At 39.5% G+C, this 12630-nt stretch overlaps 1 protein-coding gene across 2 annotated transcripts in view; it reads right to left on the reverse strand.

Moving 5' to 3' along the window:
- Positions 1-5433: 5433 nt before the first annotated feature.
- The window catches only part of ME2 (malic enzyme 2), a 45968-nt gene continuing 38771 nt past the window's right edge, over positions 5434-12630 (reverse strand). For both annotated transcript variants that reach the window (XM_054032932.1, XM_054032931.1), the window contains exons 14-16: positions 12501-12571; positions 11004-11102; positions 5434-8869 (exon numbers count right to left, since the gene is read on the reverse strand). In XM_054032932.1, the coding sequence (XP_053888907.1) occupies positions 8714-8869; positions 11004-11102; positions 12501-12571 (326 nt within the window). In that variant the 3' untranslated portion in view covers positions 5434-8713. The remainder of the gene's footprint in view (positions 8870-11003; positions 11103-12500; positions 12572-12630) is intronic.

Genomic DNA, 12630 nt, shown 5'->3' on the forward strand with positions numbered 1-12630 from the left:
TAGCAGTCAGAGCCCTGGACCAGATTCAAGAGACTTGGAGTCTATTCCTGGCTCTGCCACTGACCTGCTGGATGACCTTGGGCAAGTCACCTCTCTCGCACCTCAGTTTCCCCATATGCAAAGTGGGCATAATGATACTGACTTCCTTTGTAATGTTCTTTGAAATCTACAACTAGAAAGTATATAGAAGATGAGGTATGCCTGCAGGAATATATTTGAGGTCAAACGTTAACCACTTACTTTAAAACCAGGGGGGATGAGCACTACAACAGTTCACAGTGGGGCAGCCACTGACCCTTTCTCTTTATAGCTCATCAGCAAAACTCAGTCATTTCTACAAGATGGGGAACATTGATTTAATGGAGAAAATAGGAATGGAATACCATTTTCTGAAGTGCTACAAGGGTTTTGCCCACTCTTCCAGTAATGGCTCACAAGGGGCAAAGTTCGCTGACCCATGCTGTCAGTCCTTTGCATTTTCCACATTTGTTCCATGCACAGAATTTCCATTGACAACACTGGGAGTTCTGAGTGTGGAGAGAATGCAAACTAAGCAATAAAGCCACAGTGTGGATCAGAGAACAGAATTTTGTCCAGTATCTTTAGCATAACATACTGGTAAAAAAACAAAACAAAAGCCCCCTTGAAGATCTGTGGATTCTAATCCCATTTTAGGTTAATGTGAAGATGAATTTGGGGATATCCTGCTAGTCCCACTATTTACATATGTTACCATAAACGGTTGTCATAGCTGGGCATCCCTACTTACAAGTCACCTAGGCCTGGAATAAAAAAATATCGTAGGTCAGGATTGAGGGGCATTGACATAGCTGTATGGGGGATACTTGCACAGGACCTGCTGTAGGACAACGTTAGTTGTTGCTCACTTACATTGGCACTGAAATCCATTAGAATAGAGTAAAAATGCAAGATTCCCTCAAGCAAGTTAGTATCACTTTTGGAAAGTGCTGTAGATTGAGCAGATACATTATTTTAAGAATAAAACAGAATCAAGCACAATTTGGGCAAAGGAAAATGCATTTTACTAAGAAAATAGAAGACCAGAACACACATCTCAGTACAGGTACAATATTATAAAAGGAGAAAAAAGAAACAATTCACACTTCAACACAATTTTTGTTTCAGCTGACCCCTGGCCCTCCTGAAATAAATCAAATCCTAGATTGAATTTGACATCCTAAAGAGGCCCTTTGTCTAGACTAGAATTGTTCACACAAACATTCCCAATATAGAGCGATTTCTCTATAGCATGTTTGAAATAAACAACTGTTAATTTTGCCATTAATTTTATTCCAGAAGAGCAGGCTGATCTACTGTGTGTAGTCTGGAGCAGGGTTACCATATTTTAAGTTCCCAAATAGAGGACACTGCCAGGGGAAGGAGAGTACAGTTTCTTTTTACTTTGAATATCTAACATTTATAAACAAGTGTAATGGCCTCAAAAATAATTGTAAATCAAATTTAAAATGTACCTTTTTACATGCAGTCAGTTCTTTTCTACTGCCTTCTTCCTGTTGTGCCATGAAAGTCTTTGCAAGATGTGTGCCTGAAGTTGTACTGTACAAGCAGGATCCCTTTCAGCGACTCAACAGTCAATACCATGCCACCCTTACTTCTATGCTGCTGCTGGTGGCAGCACTGCCTTCAGAGCTAGGCACCCAAACAGAAGTCACTGCCTCTCTGGCTGCCCAGCTCTGAAGGCAGCAGCACAGAAGGGTGGCAAACCAGTAAACATGCATGCCACTATTAGGGCACACCAGCAATTGCAGTTCTACCAGAATCGATGTTGAAAAAAGGATGAGCAAGGAAAAATCACAGGACATTTGTTCATATGTCAATAATCTGCCCGGATGGAGATTGGTGGACCAAAAAAGAGGTCATGTGCGGGGAAAACCCGAATCTATGAGAACCCTAGTCTGGAGAGTAATTTTGATTTTGATTTTTGTTATAGAGTAACTTCTTTAAGGACAGATGAGCCAAATTCTGAAAAAACGATTGAGGGCCTATGTAACACAATGAGTTGTGCCCCATGAGAGACTTTGATCCCTGCTCCCATTGAAGGCAATGATAAAACTCCTACTGACTTCTATTGTGCAGAATCAGGCTCTAAAAACCAGGAAAATCAGGAAGGTTATGCAAGTAAAACTCCTTATTGAAGTCAATGTGAGTTTTGCTTCAGTAAGGATAAATAAGACCTGCTGAGTTTGCTTAGATTTTTTAATGCTAAAAATATTTTAATTGCCTCAGTTAATTTTACTGATCAGTTTTTAAGAACATAGTTTCCAATGTAATCGAGACTTCTCCCCTTTCCCTCAAAACTAAAATGAAAGGGACCTTTCTCATTCCCAAAGTGCACTCTACAATCATCCAGACTCATAAAAATTGCTCCTTAAAGTGCATTTCTAGTCTGAAGTTTTCAGAAATGTTCACTATTTTGTGTCTCTGAATGTTTGGGTGCACAACTTTGGACACCTCGGGCCTGATTTTAAAAGTGCTGGAGACATGCGGCTCCCACTAAAGTCTGAAACTTTTGTTCAATGTAAAAATGACATTTTCTTACTCATCAAATCCAGTCTTTGTGCATGTTCAGCAGATCTGACTCGGAATAGTAACTTTTAATTTTTTTGATGGTCTTTGTGCCTGCTGGTCCACCACAGCCAATGGAGCTAGGAGAAAATGAGCTGGATTCTATTCCATCGTATGTATCACCAACACAACTGGTACAAAAGTTCCAGTCAGCCACACCTGTACAAGCCTGTTGAAGGCAATGTGAGTTCACAGTTGTACATGAAGACAATTCTCCCAGCAGACACTTTAGTAGCATTGAAGATCATGCACAAGAAGAGATAACTCTAAAGCTCCCAGGCTGTGTGCGCATTGGCTAGTAGTTAGAAAAAACAACTTTCTACCTGTACACTGAGCACATTTGTTCTGATGTCAGACAGATAAATATGGAACCTCATGAGGCCATTCCTAGTCATTTTTCAGAACAGAACTGCATATAAAGACATCTGTACACAGTATGCTAAATTCCCTCAAGTGCTTACATAGGTGCATAGGGTTTGGACTGCTAGCGAGTCAAACAGCTGCCATGAACAGAGGTTTTAAATGAGTTCCAGCTATGATCCACTGCATCAGAAGATACTAAAACATATCCCTCCATAATAAGCACTGCAAGGCTCCATCAGCACCAAACACTGTGCTTCAGAAGGTAACAGCAGCAAGAAGAGGCCTATAGCATGCTGGGGTGGTCCCATATGTGCCACCCTGCCCATTTGTAGGCATTGAGATATTAAGGAGACATGAATGTTAGAAGTGCCTAGAAAGATCAAGATGGACAAATACATAGATATAGACAGATGACTCTTCTACCAGAGATGGTACTGGTTTGGCATTATTGCCCAGATCTGTTTTTGTATGTTCAATCAATAATTATTCACTAGTTAGATGTTTTTCCTTTCTCCAGCATTCATCATACAATGAATAGATGTAATGTGCAGGATTGATGTTGTGAAAGTTCTTATACAGCATTTGTGGCAGTTGTGGGCATTATATAAAAAACAGAAAGCAATATGATTTGTAAACTTCAGTGTATCATTTAGAATCATGAGACTATTAAAGTCTGAATTTTTTTTATTCTCACATTTCATACTGAAAAGACTGCTAGATGACAAAATTAAATGATATTAAGAGCTTGATCCTGCACCAATAAAGTAATGGGAGCAGGACCAGGCCCTAAATGAAAGGAGATAGTTGCCTCTTTGTGCCTACTTAAAATCCAGTCTGAGCTGAGATACATGGCTGTATCTGTATGACAGCAATGATGCCACTGTTAACTTGGCAATAATCCAATTCTCTCACAGTAATATTCCTTAAAGAACAAGACTATTGTTTAGTAAAAAAGGAGCACTTGTCCTTTATCCCGTCATTACATTTTCACACTAAAAGAGTTAGTGATTAAGAATCACTTCATCCCCTCCTACAGAAAAAACACGCTGGAAAAAGTACAAAGAACAAATTCATCTGCTTGGGGCAAACAAATTAAATACTGATGCAGGTGAAACGATACTTCACTTACAACATTTTCCCATTAAAGCTTGTAAAATGCATAGAACATCATGCAACATCATTATATGTCTAAACGAATGTATGTGGCAAGTTACACTTTTGTATTAACCGGATACAACATTTGGCTTTAACACACAGTTGTTAGCCAAAAGTAGTATAGACTATACAAAGCTTTCAAATGCTTTTTATTGAGCAAGTATATTTTCAGGAGACAAAGTGGGTGAGGTAATATATTTTATTGGACCAACTTCTGTTGGTGAAAGCAACAAACTTTCGAGCTACACAGAGCTCTTCTTCAGGTCTGAAGTGCTCTGTGTAACTTCGAAAGCATGTCTCTTTCACCAGCAGAAGTTGATCCAATAAAAGATATTACCTCATCCACCTTGTCTCGCTAATATCCTGGGACCAACTCAGCTACAAACACAAGTGCAAACAACATGTATATTTTGTACAGTTAAGCCATGTTCCCTTAGGGCTGGTCCACACTAACCCCCCAGTTCGAACTAAGATACGCAACTTCAGCTACGTGAATACGTAGCTGAAGTCGAAGTATCTTAGTTCGAACTACAAGGTACTTACCGCGGGTCCACACGCAGCAGGCAGGCTCCCCCGTCGACTCCGCATACTCCTCTCGTGGAGCAGGAGTACCGGTGTCAATGGCGAGCACTTCCGGGATCGATTTATCCCGTCTAGACAAGACGCGATAAATTGATCCCAGAAGATCGACTGCTTACCGCCGAACCCGGAGGTAAGTATAGACGTACCCTTAGTTACTCTCTCTCTCTTTTTTTTTTTTTTTTTTTTTTTAAGTGCACATTCCTTTCACTTGTAAACACAGATGTTTCCCTCCTTTGTTCTCTAAAGGACTGGTCCTGGTCCCACTGATGTAAATGGGAACACAACTCGGACCAATCCTGGAAGAGTCTCAGCACCCTCAGCTTCATTGCCTTTAATGGGTGCTTAGGACCCTCAGCCCCTTGTCAGAAGTGCTCAGCACTGTATAGAACAGGGAGTGGAGGAGAGTTAGAGCATTTGTTCTGTGTGCACAAGTGACTGGGAGCATGTGCAGATTGAGGACAGGATCAGGCCCGAAGCAATGATTTTTAACGAGAAGTGTATGCCTATTCTGCACCATTCAGTGCTACAGAATGCAACACCAGTGATAAAATTTTATTTCCTTTGGATTAAGATCATTTCCTTTATTGATAAATGTGTATAACTACCCTTGATAACGGTTGCAAAGCAAAATCAGAATTATGTTAAAATATGAAGCTGAACTCTATGCGGTTTCCTTTCTGGATGACAGATCAGTGAATTTTCAATAGTTTAATTAATGCTCTTAGGTAGTTTGAATGAATTTATTAAATATGATAATGCATGGAATCTATCTCATCCCTTTCAGCATGTATTTAAAAATAATAAAAAGGAAAAGTGAAATGCATCCAAAGTAGGATTACCTGAGCTGGTACCCTGTCACAAATAGAAAACACAGTGGTGGTAAATTACATGTATAATCTTAGACCCTAGTTATGATCCAGTGATAACTGAACAACAAAACCTAGTCACAAGTTGCAAGTTAGATGAGATCTGTGTACTAGTAACTAAGTGAAAACCCTGGACTTCTATGATCTTTACCCAGTTGCAGAGACAGTCAGATCCTACATACATTAGAACTTTGAAGCATTCTGTACCCAGATCAGGAAACAATTGTATTTTAAATATGTCTTCTGTTTCAGTTATAGATGTAGTAAAGACAGGGACAGAGTCAGACAGAAGAGCTATGCTCCCTCCTCTCCTTTTCAGTGGCTTCTTGTATCTCAAACAAAGTTTCAAAAACATTCACAGCTGGTCAATGCCACTACAAGTCACTTTTGAGCAATGTAATGCTCTGGGCTCCTACAGATGGAGGCCAGCAAGAAAATAACAGAGTATGTTTTGCGAAAACAGGAAACCTGGTCCACACCTTTATTGGAAGTCCCTGCCAATTTTTTTCTGTGTTTTGGCTGACAGTATCAGCTGCTATCCTTACAGCCTAGGGCAGCAGCCTACTGTGGTCAGTCAATGCCACTCTTGAAGGGCCTAATTTTCAGAAGTGCAGAGTACGTACAGTTCCCATTGACTTTGAATTGTGGCTGCTCAGCTCTTCTGAGAAATAAGGCCCTAAATGGAAATATGTATATTTCTATTTAGTCACAAGGTACAACCTTCCCCCAATGGCTGAGCACAGTCTCTGCAGTCATTGCTGACCCAGGATACAGAAGATTCATCTTCAACACATACCATGAAGGCAACATATGGAGTGCTTATTTTTTTCTTTGTTAAATTCACATTTTCACTGGAAGGAGTGGGGAAATGTTTGTTGCACGTTTCCTTTAATACACTTACACACAAATAACTAATTCTCAATTCATGCTTTGGTGAGATTTGAGTTTTCAGAAGACCTGGTAGTTATTTTCTGTACTAAATAAATAATGATCCCAGAATAAGATTCAAGTTTAAATTAACTTATAAATACACTAGAAACCAAGCATTGCAAAAATAGATGAAAAGGAATTCTTTGTAAAAACACCATGTGTGTGTTGGTCTTTTTTTATAGATATATAAATTGCGAACCTCATAATTCACAAAATACAACAACGTAGAATTTAAAGCCGCCTCCACACTCTGTTTTACCAAAACCTCAGTATATTGTCAAGTAATTTTTCCATCACTGAGATATTTGGAAAAAGCAGTCTTCTCTCCTCACCTAGTTAAAATCTACTGCAAACTCTACTTTTCTTCCTCTCACCTTTTGCTCTTAAAAAGATAAAAACAATCACTTCATGTTTATTTTAAAACCATAACAGAGTAAGCAATAAAAGGATGGGGGCTCTGCACCCTCTTCAAGGGGGCCTGGTGACTGCGCTTCCTGCTGTGCATATATTTGCCATGGATAAATTTATTCATGTATCTGGATCTTGGCTTCTAGCCTGTCAGTTCAGCCAGAAGAGCTATTTATTTCTGCCATTGGTTCTTGACACAGCAAAACTCCAGTAAAGCACACAGTTCCCTTTGTCTAGTCTTATGTTACCCCTGCTCTTAGGGGATGGTTTTAACAAAGTCATAGACAACCAGCAATAGCCACATCCTGTGTCTACTAATGTGGAGAACTGGATTCACTCAGACAGTAGATGGGGGGAAACGAGAAGGAACCAAAACAATAATACCCACGTCAAATTCAGGGCCTTCCATGCAACAGGAGGCTAAGCCTGAATGAATCGATGAGGAAAAAAAGAACTAATCTAGCAATGATCTGGCCACAACTTCTGATTTCATATGGAGTAACTTGATAGAAGTTAAATTAAATTCACATTCTGTGGTGTGAAGAGGAACAAGGGATCGACTGAAAACTTTCGAAAGTCAGACTTTTCGAGTCTTCTATTCATGCTGAACTACTGGGAGTCTATCAAGCGAAGACTGCAGGAAACATGCAGTCAAACCGCTGGAAGTGCACATATCAATAGCTGCCTGCAGCACCCACTGTTCCAGGTTAAATCAGCAACAGAAAAAAGAAGAAAGAGGGAAAATAACTTTTGTTCAAAGCACCAAGCAGGTCTGTTTTGGAGTCACTTCTGGTCAGTGATGGGTCACCTGGCTCTACAAACGCCTCATGTGAAAACAAAGGATGTAAGTTCTAGGAAGAACACAATGCTGAGAGGTTTGCTTAAAAGTAACAGAACCTTAAAAAGAAAACACATCAAACCAAAATCTTTTGGCAGATAATTTCTGAGTTCTGCAGCTAAACTGAACCACCCGTAGCTTCCACAACTCACTATAAAGGATTCTGTAGACTGCTTTATAAACTGCATCTCAAAAAGTAGAATAATCTGCAATAGTTTACCTTCTTTTGCTTATATAAAACCTCCCGACTATAACGTGATTATTTTCAGACTTTTCAAGAACAACTTTTTTCAAACTAATTCACAATTTTTTCCCAATAATAAATTCTATACAATGATTAAACTGTAGAGTACAAATAGTGTTGCAAATTTCAAATGTGCACACAACACTGGCCTCCCCACAGCCAAGAAGGCTGAATGAAGCATGGAAACCTGGACACATGTAGCTTTGTTCTGCAAATGGAACAGAATCTGCCATTTTGATACATCTGGCCTTTTTTCTTGAGAGATTCTTTCTGTGATGCGACAATTCATTGTTCGTGATGACAATGAAGAAACTAGACAGAAGACTTATTATTAAAAATCAAAAGCAAATATCTTGGCAATCAGCAATGATGAGACGGAGAATACAGTTCATTATCATTTATCTATGGCTAAAATACCATTTAAAAATTCTCTGATGTGAAGAGGGCTCTAAACTTCAGTTACAACATTACTGTCATTTAAATGAATTTTGGACAGCTATACCATTCATGTGATGTGAACCATCACCAATATAGTTGATCAGATTCTTATGGGAAAAAATCAGTCACGCAGAAAAATGAGGGGATGGAGGAGAGACAACAAAATGAGGGAAAATAAGTTACAAGTTGCAAAAGTCATTATCGTAAATTGGTCTGAAAAAGATTCCCTGCAGAGTAGAAGACAGCACCCGAGGAGTGCGATCTTTAGTATGTCAGTGCATTTCAGCTGGCTTTGCCCGTAGACACAGGCCAGTCATACACGTCTGGCATGAAGGATTCGTATTCGTAGCTCCAAATCTTTGATTGTATATATTGGTTCTTGTCTGCAGGTTCGGGGTAATGGAAAGCCATGTTGTTTGCGTACATAAATTCCATAACCTGAAAGTTAAATCAATGTACAGTTTGTGCCTGTTAATACTTTTTTGGATGATATACTAGGAAAACAGAAGAGATCTTCAGCTAAGCTAGTGAAATTAGATGTATTAAAAAGGATTAGTCGAGGGTAGCAGATAGTGTCAAATAAAAATCACACTTCTGATTTTTTTTTTACCTCTCATTATTACAAGTATCCCCTATGCAAGGAAAAGGGCAGGGTCTCACTGTAGTGCTCACAAGAGAGTGTAAAAAGGGGGCCTGGCTTAGGTATTGGCTGGTGCTCTAAGTCCCTAAGAAGGCATGGTTGGCCAGCTCCCCAGATAGTTCGTGTATATGCTACAGACCTGCAGGATATGCAATGTGCTGGTCTGGGGTGCACTCTACTTCTGGAAGGCAGCAGAATGCTCACCCATCTTGGATCCCTCCCTTGAGTCCTGGCCTGGTGAGGAAAATTTGAGGTGCACAAGAAACATATGCCACTATCCGTGCTCTCTAGGGAAGTGCAGACAAGGGAAGGATTTGGCCCTTAGTACCTCTGTTCTTTTCAAAGTGGAGAACACATTTGTTTTTTTAATACAAGAAGTGCACTTTTATTCTCTCTCATATTAGTGATTCCAGAAGATCTTATATACTAAAAAGATTGCTACGATACTTTTGACATCTTATGCAGTGGAATTAACTGCTCTAAAGAATGTTTGATACACAATAATCAAGTATTTTTCTTTGCATCCTTTCAGCTGAGGTAGGAACACACCCTTTGAATGCAGCCATAAAGCAAAATCTAACGTTCAGATAAAGTATCATTATGCACACTTCTAGGGCACCCACGAAGCCATGAGCTACATAAAGCATCAACACCATCTAGGAGAATGGCAAACTATCCTCCTTGTCTCAAATTAAAGCCAGTTACTTATGGGACCATTCTGCAACTCATGAGTTAGGCAAAGGCATGCTGAAAGAAAATCTCGCAATATGCCCTAAAGGGTGTATGGCTAGGGCTCATTTTAACTTCTGGTGTCAATGAATTCCATAGCTGGTGGCCCTTGACCAAGACTACTCTGTTCCCATGAGTTCAAATCTGGGTTTCAAAAGCTAGAGAATCCCTTATGGACAACTACAATAGATTATGCTAGAGGAAGGAACATTTCTAAAGTCCTAAAAGGACTAGAATAAGGACCAGAACCTTTTAAGGGACCTAGAACTGGAATGATATGAAAGAAATCAAAGGAACAAAGTTTTGGCTAGTGATCATTACCAGCATATAAATAAACTAATATTTCACAAATCTCCCTTATTATAGCAGAATCATAAAAATGTAGGGCTAGCAGGATCTCAAGAGGTCTTTTCTCATCACACCGCACTGGGCATGATTAAGTATACTTAAGCCATCCCTGAGAAGTGTTTGTCTAACCTGTCTTAAAAACCAATATTGATGGGGATTCCACAATCTCCCTAGATAACCTGTTCCATTGCTTAACTGTTCTTATAATTAGAAGTTTTTGCTAATATGCAACCTAAACTAACTCTCATGTGCTGCAAACTAAGCTCACTACTTTTTGTCCTATCCTCAATGGATGTGGAGAACCATTGATCGCTGTCCTCATTATAACAACCTGTTACATATTTGAAGACTTACCAGCCCCCCCCCCGGCCTTCTCACTTCTTTCGACCTTTCCGCATAGGTCAGGTTTTCTAAACCTCTTATTCTGTTGCTCTCTTCTGGACTCTAATTTGTTAACGTCTTTTTAAAAGTGAAATGCCCAAAACTGGCATAAAACTCCAGCTGAGGTCTCACCAGTGCAGAACAGAGTGGGACAACTCCCTCTTACGTCTCACATACAACACTCCTGTTACTATATTCCACAATGACATTTTTTGCAACATTGTTGGCTCATATTCAATTTGTGATCCTCTATAACCCCCAAATCCTTTTCAGCACTACTGCTGCCTAGTCACCTATTCCCCATTTTATATTTATGCAGTTGATTTTTCCTTCCTAAGTGTAGTACTTTGCACTTTTATCAATAGCCTGAACGCTAGACTGTTCTTTTTTGTCCCAAATATCATGCTACAGAGCTTGGGAAGTTTATACACTGTATATTATATCTTTTAGCATAGGCCAATGCTATCCACTTACTTTAACAGCAATGCAAATAGAAACTTCTTTGATGTTGGACAGTGGTGGATAAAGTCGTCCTTGGGCAAGTTCCTCATCAGTCAACTGGTCTGTCAATGTCTGTATTAAAAACAAATATTAGTAATTTATTGACCCCTCTCAGGAGGCAATGCATCACTAAGCTGCAAACAGAGGAATGTGTTTGTGAGTTCTTACTGGGACAGTTTACCTGAAATACATATAAAAGTGCTTGGTATAAGTCAGTCAAAGCCTCAAAAATTACTGTAAAGATGCATGCTGCAATCTGTGTCCAAAGCAACAAGCCTCTCCCTCATTATTATTATTAAGATTTTTTAGCATCTCAACTGAAGTCAGATGTTTCTTTGCTGAAGTGTCAACATCTCAATGTTAACAACAGTAAACAGGTAAATTACAAGGAAGCCACTGCACTGCAGGGTTGGCCCATTTAACATGGACGCACAAAATGATGGATCCCATCATTCCACTCACATCCAAATAAAACAACATAAATAAGTAAATATAAAAAGGAGAGGGGGAGATGGAAAAACAAACAGACAGACAAAAGAAGCTGCAGAAGGTGCATGAAAGAACGAAACAGAAATTACAACAAAGATTGGACAGAGCCCCTTTGTTCCTATGTTTGCAATAAAAAAGAAAAACCACACAATAAAAACCACACACACTGTATTTTAGGGTTTAAGACATTTTTCCTTTCTACCTTTGTTCGGTCTTGTAGCTACTCTCCCCTCGGGCAACCCTAAAAAGCCCTGGCTACAAATTCTCCAAGTAACATCATCCAACCATCTTATGGATCATTTTTCCCCCCTAAAGTGCAGAGGCTCCTGCTGGTGAATCAAGTCCATAAAGTTGGACTACACATGGCAATGTAGGGAGATAAAAGAACATCAGCCCTAGAGCTGGTCAATAAATGGAGTTCTCCCCTACCTCCCCTCCTCTTTGTGGAAAATGTGATTTTTTTTGTTGGAAATTTGAGAACCAAAATATTTTGGCCAAAAATGTTAAATATTTTGATTTGGAAATGCTGCTACAGTGCCCCATGTGTCCATTCTCCTCCATAGGCCAAGCTCCCTCATTGAACTCTCATGATGCACCACAGTCTCCCCTTTTGGAGAAGGGAGGTGGTGCATCATCAGAATCCCTGGCTATGGTGCATCACAAGAGACGTAGTCCAGCCAGAGAGCACAGTCCATAGAGGAGAATGGGAACACAAGGTAACCAAACTACAATTCCCAAGAGGCACTGCAGCTGCATTTACAAATTGAAATATTTCATATTTCAGGTACTCGATTTTTGGACAAAAAAATTAAATTTTTGTCATGAGCAGACATTTCTCACAAAAAATATTGATAATCAAAACCCAATTTTCTACTGAAAAACCATTTCAGTGGAAAATGTTTGATCAGTCCAACTCAGCCCATCATGTCAAAGTGACTGATTTCGCCTTTCAAAAGCCATAATCTATGTTTGAACACATACCTTTGCGGCCTCAAGGAAGACCTTATCACTAATATGCCGAACACCGCTGAGGATTACAGCCAGAGCCACACCTATAATACAATTATTGATAATATTATGATAAAATCATTTTTAATGTGCAGCCCCGTCA

This window comes from Malaclemys terrapin, chromosome 6 (genome assembly GCF_027887155.1).
Source record: "Malaclemys terrapin pileata isolate rMalTer1 chromosome 6, rMalTer1.hap1, whole genome shotgun sequence".
Lineage (NCBI taxonomy): Eukaryota > Metazoa > Chordata > Testudines > Emydidae > Malaclemys > Malaclemys terrapin.